The 18,845-nt window shown below is 34.1% G+C and overlaps 1 protein-coding gene across 2 annotated transcripts in view; it reads right to left on the reverse strand.

Annotated features, from left to right (window-relative positions):
• The window catches only part of LOC136026533 (calsyntenin-1-like), a 241,190-nt gene that overhangs the window by 40,710 nt on the left and 181,635 nt on the right, over positions 1-18,845 (reverse strand). For both annotated transcript variants that reach the window (XM_065703206.1, XM_065703207.1), the window contains exons 10-11: positions 16,244-16,417; positions 11,583-11,804 (exon numbers count right to left, since the gene is read on the reverse strand). In XM_065703206.1, coding sequence (XP_065559278.1) covers positions 11,583-11,804; positions 16,244-16,417 — 396 coding nt within the window. The remainder of the gene's footprint in view (positions 1-11,582; positions 11,805-16,243; positions 16,418-18,845) is intronic.

An 18,845-nucleotide genomic window follows, 5' to 3' on the forward strand; every position in this document is an offset into this window, starting at 1 on the left:
CTGTGATTTCTCTTTGAGTGTCCCGGGCGTCATTTATATTCCTTGTGTCCCGGTCGTCATTTATATCCCCCTGTGCCCCCCGGCGTCCCCATTGTAGTTGTGTCCCTGTGTCCCGGTCGTCATTTATATTCCCTGTGTCCCGGTCGTCATTTGTATCCCGGTGTCCCGGTCTGTATATACATTCGTTTTTTAGTTTTGTTTTTCTCCTTTATTTTTTTCCTTTTTTCTTTTTTTTTCTTTTTTAGTTTATTTAGATTTTTAGATTTTTTAGTTTTTTTTTTAGTTTTTAGTTTTTTTGTAGTTTTAACCATTTTTTTAGTTTTTTTAGTTTTTTTTTTACTTATGTCCTGGTCGTCATTTATACTCCCTGTGTCCCGGTCGTCATTTGTGTCTCGGTGCTTTGTTGATTGCTAATTTATATTATATTTATATTTATATTTTTTATATTTATTAATATTTTTTTAGTTTTCTTTTTCTCTTATTTTTCAGTTTTTTCCTTTTTTTTAGTTTTTTCTTTTTTAGTTTTTAGTTTTTTTTGTTTTTTACCTTTTTTTAGTTTTTTTATTAGTTTTTAGTTTTTTTTTAGTTTTTGCCTTTTTTTAGTTTTTTCAGTTTTTTTTAGTTTTTAATAATTCAGACGTCATATGCGGACAAACACGACGTCACTCGACAGACAGACAGACAGACATAACCCACAAACAACTTATTTTTATATATATTTATTCATATTTTTTTAGTTTTCTTTTTCTCTTTTATTTTTCAGTTTTTTCCTTTTTTTTAGTTTTTTTCTTTTTTAGTTTTTAGTTTTTTTTAGTTTTTTACCTTTTTTTAGTTTTTTTTAGTTTTTTTAGTTTTTTAGCTTTTTTAGTTTTTTTATTAGTTTTTATTTTTTTTGTAGTTTTTGCCTTTTTTTATTTTTTTCAGTTTTTTTTAGTTATTAGATTTTTACCTTTTTTTAGTTTTTTTTAGTTTTTTAGCTTTTTTAGTTTTTTTTTCTTTTTAGTTTTTTTTGTAGTTTTTACCTTTTTTAGTTTTTTTCTTCTTTTGTATTAGTGTGAAATAATTCAGACGTCATATGCGAACAAACATGACGTCACCTGATCCATCCACAGATCCACACACAGACAACTTATTTTTATATATATGTTTAATAATTCAGACGTCATATGCGGACAAACACGACGTCACTCGACAGACAGACAGACAGACATAACCCACAAACAACTTATTTTTATATATATTTATTCATATTTTTTTAGTTTTCTTTTTCTCTTTTATTTTTCAGTTTTTTCCTTTTTTTTAGTTTTTTTCTTTTTTAGTTTTTAGTTTTTTTTAGTTTTTTACCTTTTTTTAGTTTTTTTTTAGTTTTTTTAGTTTTTTAGCTTTTTTAGTTTTTTTATTAGTTTTTATTTTTTTTGTAGTTTTTGCCTTTTTTTATTTTTTTCAGTTTTTTTTAGTTATTAGATTTTTACCTTTTTTTAGTTTTTTTTAGTTTTTTAGCTTTTTTAGTTTTTTTTTCTTTTTAGTTTTTTTTGTAGTTTTTACCTTTTTTAGTTTTTTTCTTCTTTTGTATTAGTGTGAAATAATTCAGACGTCATATGCGAACAAACATGACGTCACCTGATCCATCCACAGATCCACACACAGACAACTTATTTTTATATATATAGATATATATATATATATATATATATATATATATATATATATATATATATATATATATATATATATATATATATACTCCAGACAGTTCTTTTTCCAACGGATAATTTTTTCGAGGTTCAACTAGCATACTTTTATCATTTCCTTAATTTTCTCTGGCGGAGGGATCGGGACAAACCCATATAACAGGTCTAATTAATGCTGTAAAATAAAGGAACAGATTTGTTCCAGGAATATTATTCCTTTAGAAATTAAAGTACAAAGGCTCAACGGCTAATAAGACGAACATAATAGCACTCTATTCTTAATTAGCTTTGGCTTAAGGGATATTGCCAAAGAAACATTTTAGACTTCATCATATGGCGTAAATCCCCCTTGTCTCTATTAATATTCCCACGAGAGAAGAACATTTTAGGCCAAAAATATACGTCAACATGATGAGGTATATAGAAGCTGTATTTACATATTAAAATAGGCACAAAACTTGCTTAATTTAAAAAAAAGCAAAAAAAAAACAAAAAAACAACCGTCTATGTTGTTCCTGTTTTATAAATCTTCATCGCATACACTTTCTTAGTAAGTAATACTACCTAGGTGAAAGGGCAGATTCGCCCCTTTAGGTAGCATTATTAGTAAGGAGGGTAAATGCGAAGAAGATACAAAAATAAGAATAGTTCTGAATTCGGGTACTCTGGAAAATCAATTTGTAAAAAATATATATAAAATAATATCGGAGAAAAATATTTTAGGAACGAAATTATATATCAACAGTATGAGGTATAAAGGGTATATTTGCATATTAAAATAGACACAAAACTTGCACAACTGCAAAAAAAGAAAACAAAAAGAAAATATCCACCACCGTTGCTATTCTGCTTTTTACATCGTCACTGCATACATCTTCTTAGTTTGCAATATTACCTCGGTGAGGGGGTGGATTCACCCATTAGCAATATTAGCAAGCGTGGTAAATGCTATGAAGATACATAAGGTGGAATTGTCTTGAAATTTGGGCACTCCAGAAAGTTGAAGAAAGTGATTTTTTCTAAAAATATGTTTAGGTACCTCAGGCTCCGGGTTTCAAGCGTGTGTTAAGCAGACCTGACAAAAATTGTTTCCAGATTCTTCGTGTTCAATTCAACAAAACTTTAAGGCATTTCCATTTTACGGATTCCAAGTGTGTTCGACGCAGGATTTTCAAACGCCAAGATAGCAAGAACACGGGTTCTGAAAGACCTAAGCACGTGTGTTAAAACGATAATCCGCACAACCCGTGTCCCAATCCGTTTTGGGTATGGAGTGGCCTGAAAACGGGCCGCTTAGTATAACTTTTTTGTAACCCCCCCTAGATATATTGTCATCATCCTTACCACTCCCATTTTTCCAATGATAGCAAATACAAAAACTTTACTATTACATAATGTGTTGGAGGCAAGCATTGGAGTCATAAGCCTATTTCTCAATCATTTAAACAGGAATAACAAAAACTGACATCAGGTTGGATGAGGAGCAAAAGCTACGTTTTCTTGTGAATTCGTCCTAAGAAATTTCTCACCCTCGGCATAAACTTAGTTTTACCGATAAGTCAACCGCTGTAACTACTTAACATTCAAAGCAGTTTTTTTTTAATTAAAAAATTGAAACTTTTCAAAAAATCAAAATATTTAAAATTTAAAATCTTTAAAAAATTAAAATTTCAAAAATTTAATGAAAGGTATCTGCACCTCCACTCTTGCCACCTAATATCAGCAAAAAGAGCAGTTATTTCATTGTAGGGTTCTTACCCCTTGTTCTACAATGCTACCCAAATGGTAGATGAAATGATAACAAAATAGACAAAGCAACCGAGAAAAAAAAATTATAAGAATCTCAGTTTTGGAATTCTAAAATTTTCAATTTACCCTCCATTCTTAGTAAAAAAAAAAAGAAAAAGTGTAACTCTTTTTTAAAATATGATATTGATTCCAATCAGTCAAACTTGTAAAAAGTTTTCCAAATTCTGGGAAGGATAAAACTCGCGGTGATCTTCGGAGTGGAGTGCAGTTTCTTAATCTTGTGGTAAGTTTTATATTGACCGACATCACCAGCAATTTTGGAACGATTTACCCAGCCCCTTAATTTCACAGGTACAGAAAACCTCCTGAAAGCCTCTCTGATACAGAAAACCTCCTGAAAATTTTGTTTCTGTGTTGGCAGAGCATATTTTTGTTCGTCCTCATCATTTTGTTGACTTTGAGAAAGCGTCAATTATATCTAGCAGTAAAGGCAAAGGGGTAAAGGAAGCCATAGGAATAAATAAAATACATTTTAGCAGATTTAAATTATTTTAGAATATTTATCCCTTTATGAATTTCCGGTTAAATTATTCCCCTTTTCAACTCTTAGAACGTGTTGTTGCGATACACGCGAAACCAAGACCGTATACAGGGGGGGGAGGAGGAGGGTGCTACTGGGTTAGCCTTCCTCCAAATTTTTGTCCAACTATTAAAAAAAGTAAAAAAAATACACACAAACAAATTTTGATGAGTTTTGATGAACTGTAAAGAACTTTATACCCCGCCCCCTGAATAAACTAATTCCCCAAACAAAATCCTGGATATGCCCTTGGACAAGATATTCGCTTGTCCTCCTTCTGTTCTTCCTAATGGAAGTAGACCTATTCTTTTCAAAATTGAAGCGTTTGGTTAAGTAAAAGACTATCAAAAACCAACTTTATTTCCTTATTCAATCACTCATTTTTGACACATGTTCTTGACATGTTGGATGGAATACATTTCCCAGCTTAAGTTTGACTATCCTTGTTCCATGTTGATTAATTACGATAAGATCTGCGGGGAAATGAGAATGACCTTAGGCTGTATATAGACACATCTAAAGAAGATAAGGAGGGGGCTTTCACTCCTTAATTAGCTTCGGCTTTAGGTATAATAGCCAAAGAGCATTTGAGACTCTACAGACGAGGGTAGATCCAAGGTATTAATGACAGATATGATCCATAAAATAAGGCACTGGTCAAATCCTTTGTAATAGTTTGTTCTGATTGAATTAATTTTTCATTTTTAAACTCAAAAAAGGAGAAGAAAGAAAAAAACAACAACGAAATTTATGAAGAGGAACCTCTCGGGATTTTCACCTGTAAGTAGTGAGTCGTCAACGCAGAATAAAAAAAAAAAAAAATAATCGATGTTCAAAACAAAAAAGAAGAAAAAACATGAAAGATGCAAGATATTAGTTTGTTTTTCATATCGAATCTGCTTTTATTTTATAACTTCTTGTTTTTATTCCATTTTTTTCGGTTGTTTAACTTCTTAATTTGCATTTTTCACATCTGGATTGCTTTTAGAATCTCATTGTTAGGTTTCTGTCAATTTTGTACTTCTGCTGATGAAACCTTGCTGATTATACAAAGCAAATATATACCATGTATTTTTCTTCTTTAAATTTAAGTTGTCTAAGGTTTCCGTTTCGTAATTATTTATTTTTCATGTCTTATTTTTTTTTTATTATATCACCTTTGGTGAATTCAGTCTTAAATATTTTACATTCTTTCAATTAATATTTATACATCTAAAATCTTCAGACAATTTTTTCTTTTTCAAAGTGAAGGGTTGCCACCCTTTACGACCTGCATGCAAACTCGGAGCGCCACTCGTTTTGCTACGCATGGTACGCTTCCATCACGCGTGGCACTTATTATTTTTTTTTCGGCATTTTCCTTGTTTACATTATTTTGTTCGTGCTGAAGATGAGAGGCGGTTGTTCTCTCGAAATATTCGTTTTCTGTGTTTTCTGCAGTATTTTTGTTCGGTCTATCGTTTGTTCGGCTAAAAACCCCATTTTGATCGTTTTCTTTCTTTATACCATAGAGTCGGGGTCAGTGTATTATATCTGTTCCATAGTTGCTGTTTTTTTATATACTTTATTTTATCTTTTTTTTCAAAGTGAAGGGTTGCCACTCTTTACGACCTGTATGAAAACTCGGAGGGCCACTCGTTTTGCTACGCATGGTACGCTTCCATCACGCGTGGCAAGCGCAACCTGGTTGTGCACGATTTTCGAAAGTGACAACCCTCAATTTCATCAAACATACACTGTCAAATCTTAACACTAGAAACTTGGCTAATAATGGAAAACAGGTGGATCCCATGGAACCCTTAATTTCCGACTAAAAGATATAAAGAAAACCAAGTGGTTTTTTATGCCCTTCTTAGTCCATTAGTTTTCAAGGAAAATCTACGTTGCTAATGAGAAAATAAAGAAAAATCCTACCAAACGGAGACAGAAAAATCGTTCGCAAAGAGCTAAAACCATTCTGCTCTAATTGACAAACATTGCTATTTCGTTTCTAACAAGCCTGATAGATAACGTTTTATATCTTCTTCCTTATTTGCTGAATAATTATCGTTTTTTTGTTTCACATCATCAATCTTTTCATAATTCTTTAGAACCATATTTTTGCCATTAAACTTTTGCTTAGACGGATGTATCCAGGATTTTTGTTCGGAATGGGGGAGGGGGTAATTTTTTCGGGGGCTATAAAAAATAAACTTTTTAAAACTCATAAAAATTTGTTCATATGCATTTTTGTAACTTTTTTACGAGTGAAAAAAATTTTCTGGAGGGAGGAGAGATTCAAACCTTTAGCCCCCGCCCCCACTTACCTCGTGGATATGGCCTTGGAGCTAATCATTGTATTTTTATCGAATACTATAATTTTTTATGTCAAGAAATCGTGACTAACTGTCGTAATTTAAGAGATCTGGAGCTGGATTTTTTTGGATAATTTCGGTATAAAGATGGAGAAAACGTTGGTTTTAAGTTTTGCAATTTTTTTTTTATATATTCATTTTTTTGAAAAAAGTCAAGTTATGAGCATATTGAATGAAATAGCAAAGAGGAAACTAAATTAGATTTTTTTTTTGTCGATTCATCCAGCATTTTAGGGGAAATGTTAGTTCCAATTTTTAAACTTTTATTTTTGAGGCTTAAAAAAACATTTCCATTTTCAACATTATTCATGCAATAGTTGGTAAAAAATTAGCTTAAGAGATTTGAGTGTTAGACAGTCTGAAGCTTCCGCAATCTACAACTGCCGCAATAGGCATCATTCCTCCAGCACGAACCGATTCTTTGGAATAACTTTTTTTGGAACGGTCTCAATTTTTTTTTTATTTTCACTGTTCAAATAAAACACTGCTTCTGCTCAGAAAACTGGTCAAACGGCTCCCACACACAAGGAGCCGTACTAGCAGAGTTGTTAGTGCACTGGAGTTGCAATCCTTTGTTCAGTAGTCACAAAATATTTTCTCCTCTCAAAGAGCAAGGTTATAATGATAATTTTTTCACATTCACGATTTTAGAATTTTGTTGCTTTCCCATTTACAATTTCAGTTCTCGTACATTCTCCAGCTCAGCCTCGAGGTAGCTCAAACAACCCCCATAATTAACAATAAAAACAGAAAAATATATAAGGGGTGTGGCATGGGCTTTGGACCCAGCCCCATCAAAGTCATGCGCATTTTGCCGTTCTCATATAGCTTATCTGTTTTTTTGCGGCTTTTGTTACTGTGCACCCCTCCAAAATAAATTCCTAGATATGTCTCTGAACATAATGTGAGACTCCAAATTCCAGAGGGAATAAAAAAAGGAAAGGGCCAATTTTCGCTGCTGCTTCTTCCATTTGTTTTCGAAGAGAATTCGCATTTCCTACGAGGAAAATAAAACGGAAAAGTCTCGACTTGAGATTAAAATCCATTCGTAAATTGGAAAAATCCAGCTTGAAAATGAAAAAAAAATTATCGTTGGGATTCAAATAAGTCTTAAGACTATATTCCCTTTTTAGTAAATCTAACCGCCTTACTGTCTGATCATTCTTCCTTTAGGCATTTCTGTAATCCATTTCTTTGTAAGATAATGAGATTTGCAAATGAACTTTTATTAATTTGAATCCACATTTTCACCTTTGAAAGTTTTGTATTGTTAAGAAGAGCTACATGACAGAAAATCGAAAGACAGGGCGGGACTATGGTTTTTCAATAGGACAAAAGGGCAAAATACAGACACTATTCACTCCAAATTATCCCCATTACTTTCCTTAAACTGAAATGATACAATTTGGTTCTAACACCTTTGGAAGCCTTCCTAATATGCCTTGCAAATTACCTTTTGGTCACTAGCAGGTATGAGAGATTTTATTATCTGGATTTTAATCTATTTCTTCTATAGATTTTCAACAGATCATAGACTAAAATAGGAAACACTGCTACTAGGGATCTTAGAACTCCCAAGAGAAATTCTCAATAAAACCAGGAGAATCGAGGAGATGTTGACCCAAGAAATCCATAGGCAGCAAAAACTAGTCAGACCTCTGCTTGAAGCAGACAAAGTGGGAAGATGTGCTAGTTGCAGCTAAATCGGTCTCATAGAAGAATCGATGTCTTTTCTGCTTTTGCTTTGAACTAACAAGGGTATTATTGAGGGTAAAGAGGAGGTGTCACCCCTCAACATATATTAAGAAATCGCCTAATCCTCTTCTCAAACTTAAACCGGTTAGGAGAATATCAAAGCGGACTTAGAAAATATAATTACTTTATTGGCCAAAGTGTTAAGCCAACAACTGCCTTGAAAGTTGGGATCTTATCCTCCCAAGGGAGGTTCCCACTGATAACCAGCAGGATCGAGGAGGAAAGGTCGATACAAGAAGACCCTAAGTCACAAATACTAGTCAAACCTCTACTATCTTAACATGGTCAAACAGCGTTAGTGGGAAGATGTGCTGGTAGCAGCTGAAGTGCTCTTACACATAAAACGAGTCGATACTTTTCATTTTACAAGTGCCAATGACATTAAAATCAAAACATTTTTTGCCTCGCAGAACCACATTAGGTCTATTCATACCTCAAAACCAAACCACTAATATTCAAGTCTTCTTTGGATTGTTTCAAAATAAGTTTTCTGGGCAGTACGTTTTCATAGCGTTGCCACTTTGAAGAGCGACAATAATTAAGCAACAATTAAACCGAACAATGAGTTCTGAGTTTATTAAGGTGGGCGACTCAAATTCGTTTTTGGACTTTGTTTATATTTTTTTGTGTTGGTATTTTTTCTCCCCTGTTCTATCCCCAACAGCAACCCGACACCCCAACAGATCTATACCCTTCTACAAGTAACTCAAGGTTCATTTGAAGCGTGTGAACATCACTGCTTATCAAACAGTTCGTGGTAACGAACTGTAGTAAGGAGCGACCCGGCTCAATAGTAACCAAAACTCTAAAAAATTGAATTTTGATATCAATAGCTACATCAAAAGAATCGCATTTTAATGCTGATTTTAAATATATAAGTTTCATCAAGTTTAGTCTTACCCATCAAAAGTTACGAGCCTGAGAAAATTTGCCTTATTTAGGAAAATAGGGGGAAACACCCCCTCGTAGGATCTTAACGAAAATGACACCATCAGATTCAGCGTATCAGAGAACCCTACTGTAGAAGTTTCAAGCTCCTATCTACAAAAATGTAGAATTTTGTATTTTTTGCCAGAAGACAAATCACGGGTGCGTGTTTATTTTTATTTTTTATTTATTTTTTTTTCCCAGGGGTCATCGTATCGACCAAGTGGTCCTAGAATGTCGCAAGAGGGCTCATTCTAACGGAAATGAAAAGTTCTAGTGCCCTTTTTAAGTGACCAAAAAAATTGGAGGGCATCTAGGCCCCCTCCCACGCCCATTTTCTTTCCCAAAGTCAATGGATCAAAATTTTGAGATAGCCATTTTGTTCAGCATAGTCAAAAACCAAAATAACTATGTCTTTGGGGATGCCTTACTCCCCCACAATCCCTGGGGGAGGGGCTGCAAGTTACAAACTTTGAGCAGGTTTTTACATATAGCAATGGTTATTGGGAAGTGTACAGACGTTTTCAGGGGGATTTTATTTTGTTTGGGGGTGGGGCTGAGGAGAGGAAGCTATGTTGGAGGATCTTTCCTTGGAGGAATCTGTCATGGGGGAAGAAAAATTCAATGAAAAGGGCGCAGGATTCTCTAGCATTACTATAAGAAAACAATGAAATATAAACATGAAAACGTTTTTTCAAATGAAAGGAAGAAGTAGCATTGAAACTTAAAACGAACAGAGATTATTCCGCATATGAGGGGTTCTAAAAATACTTTAGCATAAAGAGCGAGGTATTTAGGAGGAGATAAATACCTTGCTCTTTATGCTAAAGTATTTTTAGTAATTTCAACTATTTATTCTACGGCCTTTCTGATTCAGGGGTCATTCTTCAAGAATTGGGACAAAACTTACGATTTAGTGTAAAGAGCGAGGTATTAACGAGGGTACAAACCCCCTCGTATACATAATAAAAATATAAGGTTATGAAAGTTTGTTACGTAAGTTAATTCTTAAGTTACGTATATTTTTTACTAATAAAAACGTTCCTTAAAAATTAAAAGTTCTAGTTGCCTTTTTAGTAACCGAAAAATTGGAGGGCAACTAGGCCTCCTTCTCCACCCCTTATTTCTCAAAATCGTCTGATCAAAACTAAGAGAAAGCCATTTAGCCAAAAAAAGGATTAATATTCAAATTTCAATAATTTATGTGCGGAGAGCCAAAACCAAACATGCATTAATTCAAAAACGTTCAGAAATTAAATAAAAAAAAAACAAATTTTTTTAGCTGAAAGTAAGGAACGACATTAAAACTTAAAACGAACAAAAATTACTCCGTATATGAAATGGGTTGTCCCCTCCGCAATCCCTCGCTCTTTACGCTAAAGTTTGACTCTTTGCCACAATTCTACTTTTTAAAACAATTAAAAGCTTTAGCGTAAGGAGCGAGGGATTGCGGAGGGGACAACCCATTTCATATACGGAGTAATTTCTGTTCGTTTTAAGTTTTAATGTCGCTCCTTACTTTCAGTTAAAAAAATTAGTTTTTTTTTTTATTTAATCATAAGTAAGTCGTCAGCATAACATATTAGGCCCAGGACAAAAAATTCAAATACAAATCTTCCGGCTATTCTCTTTGTAATAGTGTGAATCAGGGCATCAAAAAGCAAGGGATTCATAACCAGACCCTGCCATACACCTTTTAAAAGGCGTATAGGTGACGATAAACTTGCATCCGATAGTTTAATACAAATTGAACTATATGAATACCAATACGACAAAAGAGCTACTATATAAGGGTTAACTCCTTGGTCTAAAAGTATTAGGAAAAGTTTAGAATGCACAACAGAATCAAAGGCGGCCGAGATATCGACGCTACATAAAAATAACGGCAGATTTCGAGCATAAGCTTTTGCCATAATTTTATTCATTAGCCTGTGCACAAACGCACAAACCATTCTTTTACGAAAACCGAACTGGCGTTCTCAAACTTTACATTTCCGCACCAACTCCGAAAGTAATATACGTTCTAAAACCTTACTTAAAGTTCCTGACACTGTAATGGGGCAATAACTAGCGCACAAATTAGGGGTTTTCCCTTTTTTTCTAAATGTTCGTAACAATATGGCTACAAAATAATTTTGGGACAGCTCCAGAATCAACAAACATCTGGAGGAGCACAGTAATGTGCTCTAGGAGTAGCGACGACGCATTACGTAAGTTACGCAAGCTACCCATAGTGTTTGTTACATATTGCTGTGCAAGTTTACACTTAAGCAGGGCCGTATCCAGTATTTTTATTCGAGGGGGGAGGGGTTAAAAAAACTTTGGAGTGCATCAAAATTATTTATATACATTTTTGCTACGTTTTTATGCGTCTGACAAACATTTCAGGAGAGAGTGTCAGTTAAAACAAACTACAACCCTCACCTCCCCTTGGATACGGCCTTTCACAAAACCAATCGAAACAGATTCCATTTCCACTGCCTTGGTAATTTATGAGACTTCAAGCTAGAATTTTTTTCTAATTACCTGAAAGGCTAATCACTGGCTCCAGAGCTGGTTGGACAATGACTTCACTTTCCACCGGTGGCAGCTTAATAACCTTTCCAGATTCACAAACAATTGAAGTGTAAAGACGAACGCCTCTCCTCCCCGGAACGGGAAACTCTCGAGAATTTTTGTAGGCAATTTGACGGACAATTGACTCTATCTCGCTCTTATTTTCGCCATTAACGCTAATCTCTGTCATATCTGAAAAGAAAGATGGGTCGTTTATGGTCAACGTGACAAGGAGTTGAGGAACTGGTTAATGAGAGAAAATTGTAGAACGGATAGAAAGAGGAAGCTATTAAAGAAACTTGTTAGCCGAAGAAAAGAGAAAGATCTATCTCTGGGATATGTTTTTAGAAGAAGCGCTTACTAAACTTATAAATATATATATATATATATATATATATATATATATATATATATATATATATATATATATATATATATATATATATATCCAAAAACCCTCCAACTATTGCAAATAATAGGTTTAACAATTAAAATAAGATACTGTATATCGGCCGGTAAAACACTGATTGACACTAAACAGTTTGTTCTCAAGCCGACAAAAACTTCAGAAATATATATCGTCGCAAAGCGAACGCAATTGGGAGTTTGAAAGAGTTCACCTAAAATAAACAAATTTCCCATGTCATTTTTAAGAAACTTGTTACCCCCTCCCCAAAAAAAAATATAACCCTAGGATACATTTTTAAAAGAAGCTCTTAGTCAACTTATAAGTATCCAAAAAACCTCCAACTGTTGCAAAATAAAAGGTTTAACAGTGGAAATAAGATACTGGATATCGGCCGGTAAAAACAATGTTTGACACTAAACAGTTTGATCTCAGGCCGACTAAAACTCCAGAAATATACACCATCGCGAAGTGTGCACACTTGGGAGTTTGAAAAAGTTAAGTTAAAATAAACAAAATTGCCTGTCACTTCATTTTTAAGAGCTTCAAATTAGAGCTCATCAGTGTACTAAACATAGAAAAAAAAAGAAAAAAAAAAAAAACGATAAATTTAAATGAATTCAGAATTACTCATCGATAAATCCAAAAATCAATTGAAATATCATCACCTAACCGTTAATTCGAATATCACCACCTACTCTTCTAAGGATTTTTCTTATAATACATGCTGATTGGAAGTGTCACCCGTAGCTTATGAGAAGCAATTGATTAAATTCTGAACTAAATATAACTCTAAAAAGCAAATCTAGAAAAAATATGAAAAAGAGTCCCTAGCTTGCCATTGCTAGGTAAGACACTGATAAAATACTGACCACTGAAATTGCTAAAGGTCTGATATGGCCAAAAAGGCGGAATGACCAAATGGTCCGTTACCAATGAGTCTATTATCTTCCAATTTTTCTGTTTATGGAGAATTTTTCTTGCTTGTTTTTATTCATGGAAAGCAAGCATTCTCATAAAGAGACAACGAAACATGACAATTAGGGGCGTTTCCCTGTTTTTATAAATATTCAGTCGTTTTTAAACTTCAAACGTGGCGGCGTTACACACTTTATTTTCTAGTTTTTTGTACTAAGCTGGTGTCATCTTTCTTTCTTTTATTTTCGTTTTTTCTTTTACAAGGTCTGGAGATAAATTGCATCAGGTTGATCTTTTTTTTTATTGTTATATTTTATTTTTCTTTCCTCTTTCCCTTTCTTTTTCTGTCAAGGAAGCCCACTGGGTAGGATCTCTATTTTCATGCTTTGTTGCACAAATATTGTTATATTATAATATTGTTGTATATATTATAAATATACGTTACGTTATATTGTTATATTAATAAAGAATTTTACAAAACGTTTAGAGTACAAAATTACCACCTTAATTTCAAAAACATATAAATTTATGATACTTCAGAGCTAATTTCCCGTATGAGGCTATTAATTGACCCGTATGGCTGTGGATTTTTTTTTTTGCTGACTTCCGGAATTTCTATGACATATCTGCAGATTAAATAACTAAGAACAAACTTTTCACTTATAATTATGAAAATCCTTAAATACGGCATCATTTGGGGAGTCTATGCGGATCATCCACCTTCGCTATGAAATTTGACTTGTGTAGTCAGTTAAAACAGGTTTCAAAGTTCACTTTCTCATTCATTTTGAAAATTCATTCATTTAAAAATATTTACAATTTTACTTTGTGCAGTCAGTCTAAGCAGGTTCCAAAGTTTATCTGTTTTTAATTCATTTTAAAACACTTACAACGACAAATATCTATTCTGATGTATTGTTCTTGTGTTATGATAATGATTAAATTTAATAAAAAAAAGTTTTTCGACTGAAAGTAAGGAGCGACATAAAAACTTAAAACGAGCCGAAATTACCCCGTATATGAAAGAGGATGTCTCCTCAACGCCCCGCTCTTTACGCTAAAGTTTTTATATGTTTTAAAAAGTAGAACTGTGACAAAGAGTCAAACTTTAGCGTAAAGAGCGGGGCGTAGAGGACGGGACAGGATTCTAGGGTTGTCGCAGTTCTTCATTATGGCGCTGAAGTTTGGGGAGTGAAAAAGGCTATTAAGTTAGATAGGATATAATTGATTTAAAAAGATAATTAGTGTTTAGTTCAAAATTTAATAATTCAGTATAAGGTAAGATTGGAATCGTAGATTGGTTACAATGGTAAAATATTGCGAAAGAATTGAAAAATTGGCGAATACGGGGCCAGTTATGTTGTCATTTACGGATCTGCTTGGTACAGAAGGAAAAGTACACGGACTAGCAAATTTAAATCAATTTTGAATGGTTTCGGATTGAGTAAATGGTGGAATGAAAGAAAAGGTAGGAATAGTAGCTACGTTTGTAAAAGATAGATTTGATAGTCAAGAAATGCGGAAGTGGCAAAATTAGAAAAATGGTTCGCCGTCAGTAAAATGGTACAAAAATGTTAAAGAAGTTTGGGATAGGGGGGAGGAATTATACTTAAAGGTAGGTTTGGGGACATTAGATATTAGGGGGATATTTTCATTAAGAGAAAATTTTTTATCGCTTGGTGATAGAAGAAAATGTTTGGGTAGGGTAAAGGTTAACTATGGTCATTAGTTTTTTCCGATGTGTGGAGCATTGGATATTAAGCGGATATTTTCATTAAGAGAGACTTTTTTATCGCTTGGCGATAGGAAAAAATGTTTGGGGAGGGTAAGGGTTAAAGATGGTCATTATTTTTGTCCGAAGTGTGGAGAGGAGGGGGGAGAGGTAAAAAAACTTTTAAAACTTGTCGAAAACCTGTTTATATTCATTTTTGTTCCGTTTCACGAGTCCAGAAAACATTTCGCAGGGAGGTGTTGGGGGGGGGGGGGTTCAAACCTCCTAATCTCCCCCGTATACAGCCTTGCTTCCGACAATTACTTAATATTTACTTCATATTTTCGCTATTTACAAGAGCAGTAGAACTATCATTTAGAGACTATGATTGTTTGTGTTTTTTCAGAGAAGTAAACTTGTGTGGTAACACTTATTGATTTTATGGCCGGTAAAGACAACTGAGAGACTTACAAACTAATACTTTTCTTTGTAAGCTACTTGAAGTGTTTTTATGCTCCTAATTCTGTTTTGTGTTTTTGGTAAAGCGCTAGTGGCAAAATATCGAGAGCCAATTTATTTGAAATAGTTTTTCAAAAATATGTCACATAAATTGCGAAGCAGTAATTTTGTCATATTTAGTTTCAACTTTGCTCTTTACTTTCATCAGAAAAAAAAACTTGTTTTTTTTAATTAATATGAAACTAATCCAACTGAATCAACATTATTTAAAATGGTATGCGTAGAGTACGGGCCAATCTCCTGATTCTCTGCCTTCGGCAAGGAGTGGAATACCTGTTTGGGGGCAAATCATCCAACACTTCCTGTGTTTCCCCCCAGATTTCTCCTGGGACCCATTTAGAGTTGGGTCAACTCTGGCTGAGTCCAAAGAGTCAGACGGCTGACTCCCGTTCCGAATCTAATAACTAGCGAAACCTGGACTCGAACCCCTCCACTCGGCTAAAACGGCTCACAATTATATGGGAAAATAAATGCTTCTTCCTGGCCGAGATCCCCTTATCCTAGACTTTTAAAGTACCAAGGACAGTGAAAATGGAGTCTGATTTTTTTGAAATGGCTAGGTGGAAACCAAAACAACTATTTATATCTTAGCAAATTGGGACAAAATCAAAATTAAACTTGTAATAAGAAAATCTCCGTATGGATTTGCGGGGGTATTTGTATAGTAGCGGGCACCAAATAAATAAAAAAAGAAACGTTGATAAAAATTCCCAGAAAATCAGCTAAAAACATAGGCATTAAAGCAGGTTGAGAAAATATAGCTTTCCTTTGAAAGTGCAGTTGTCTTCTGTGCATTAACAGAAAATGAATATTTGAATTTTTACGGTCGTAAAGTGTTATCAAATTTAAGTAATTAGCTTCGCTGATTTATTTTCACAGCTTGAAGCGGCAACACGAACATAAATGTGGTACTGCCCTACAAACATCACAATTTTTAACAGCCAAAAGACAAATCTTAGAGAATCACGGTTTTTAGCCATGCATAGAACTATGAAGGGTCCAGTAGAGACTTTCATTTCGATATCCTTAATGCTTTACGGAAATCTTACGAGGAGGGGAAAACTAAAAAAAAAGTACCATTATTATTGAGAATCTGCATTCCAGGTTGAAGAAGCTGAAACGATGGCAACTCAAGCCCCTCTTGACATCTTCTAAGACAGGATATTACTTCGGAGCTCTCAAGTTTTCCAATAAGAATAGAAAGCCCAGAGAGGTAGCCTTTCATATGGTGCTTCAATCGCTGCTCGCTTCCTAAAATGATTTTTTTTATAGCAGAGCAATATCAATAATAGATGAGTTAATAAAAATTCAAATCCAAGTTCACCAAGAAAGTCTGGCTAGACGAAGTGCGACAAACAAATTGTAAAGAAAAATGTGTTGAATTTACAAAGAAAAAGGTTTAAAATTGTAAGCAATTGACCGATACAGCAGGCAGTGTAAATAATAAGGACGAAGAAATTCATCCTCGGTCGCAGAATATTTGATTACATTTCTAATGTTGAAGTAATGGACCCTTGAGGCCTGAGACCTGGTCAAGTTTAATGAGCTGCACATTTACATAGATATTAATTTAAAAAAGTTATTTATACATAATGAGTTTTTTAAAGATAAGTGAAGAACCCCATTAAACCAAAATGAGCAGAAATAAATTCGAATAAAACATCAAGAATAAAACTATAACAAGTCACCACCCAAAACGAACAGAAATTACAATAAATAAACGAGTCAAACTCAAAACAAGCAGAAACTAACATGACGAGGGCTGGCAACCCTCAAGACTAGAACACAATTTGTACTTCACTGAAAAAACAATACACTTTTTTTTAACTTTGATAAATAAAAAAAGTATTAAGTAAATAAAATATCAGCATATGTATATTAGACTTAATGTAAATGCATCTTTATTTTTTTGAGTAAAGTATAAATTATGTTCCCGTCTACACTGAGCTGTCTCAAAATTTTGATTAGATTTGTTTGGGGAAATGATAGGAGTTGGGGGAGGGGGAGACTGGTTGCCCTCCAATCACTTTCAACTGTTAAAGAGAGCCATAGCCCTTTCAATTTCCTATCAAATGAGCCCTTTTTGAAGTTTTTTCGACAACTCCTTCTGCACGAAGTGCGCTGGTCTAAAAAAAATATTATACATTGTGCCAACATCGTTCTTTACTTAAGTAGCGCTATTAAGCTGCCACTGAAAAAATCGAATGTATGTTTGTCTGTCTCTCCTGTATGCATAGAAATGGACGAACTTACGGTGGAGTAGCAATTTTTGTATCAGAGAATTTTTTATCTAAGCATAAAGTCCGACGGCTGAAACTCCCTCCGAGGGCAAGTAAGGTCCATACTAGACGGAAAAATAATTGGGATCATAAAATTTTGGATTCTTGTGGTGAGGAAAATTTTGTTATTTCGAATGGAAGAGTTGGAAAGGGTGGAGGTGTGAAAAATTTTATATGTTTTTCAGAGACTTCTCTAAGTGTGATTGATTATATCTTGGTGGATGTTCCTCTTAGGCGTCTCTGTGTGATTGATTATATCTTGGTGGATGTTCCTCTTAGGCGTCTCTGTGTGGATTTTGAGGTGATGGCAGCGGCAGGTTCAGATCACTTGCCTGTTCGGGCTACTTTTTGAGTGGGTTAGTTCTAAGAAACTAGCGGCTAATAGTGATAGGAAGAAAACACGCAGGGAAAATGAGGATTTAGAGATTAGAAAGGCACTGAAAGTAGCAGGAGAGAAAGAAAAAGAGTTTCAGGGTATGACGATGAGTGAAGAAGTTCAGCAGGAATTGCAAACGTTTACTTTTATTAGGTGATGAAAAAATAGAGGAGTCGTAAACATCAGTTTATGATGATGTATATGAGATAAGTTCAAAGTTAAATTATAAAGAGTGATATTAAGAATGGATATTTTGATGATGATTGTGAAAAGAAACACCAGGAAGTTTTAGAAGCACTACGGAAAGCGATGGACAGCATAGGTGGATTATAAGTTGATTCGGAAAAAGTATAAGGAAATGTTGAAGACTGAGAAAAAAGAACAAGAAATTAGGATAGGAGAGCAACTAAAGAAAAATTACAGAAAAGAGGATATTAGGGCCTTTTGGCGTATAGTTAAGAGATTTATAGAAGAAATAGAGGTTTATGATGGCATACCAGCAGTAGATTCTTGGCCTACATATTCATAGAAGAGAGAAAATGAAGTGATTAGGGACCAAGAAGGAACTAGTTTGAGCGTAGATCTGGCATATGCAGTATGAGATTCAATAGATAGGCCAATGAAAGAATGTGATATCAGATCTGTCGAAAAAAAGTAACTAGGGTTTATCATATTTTCCTTTCATTTTTTTTTAGACGTTGTGTGTTTTTCTCACGTTATTTCCTAATAAATGTTAATTTGTTTAATCGATTTTTCCTTTCTAATTTTTTCTAGAAAGTGACACCTAACAAGAATGTTGGGATCCACTTCCCAACATTCTTAAGTGACAACACGCTGAATCTACTCAGTGAAAGAATCCACGAAATGTCAAATAGAATACAAAGGTAAACCAATCAGAGCGGCCGTAATTACGCATAAATGCTTGCAGTTGAGAGTAGATCATCTATAGTCAACTAAAGTCCCAGGTCCGAAAGCACTCTAATTGAAATACGCGAAACCTTCCTTTTACCTTGTAGTTTTCAGT

This window comes from Artemia franciscana, chromosome 4, assembly GCF_032884065.1.
Source record: "Artemia franciscana chromosome 4, ASM3288406v1, whole genome shotgun sequence".
In the NCBI taxonomy this organism is placed as follows: Eukaryota; Metazoa; Arthropoda; class Branchiopoda; order Anostraca; family Artemiidae; genus Artemia; species Artemia franciscana.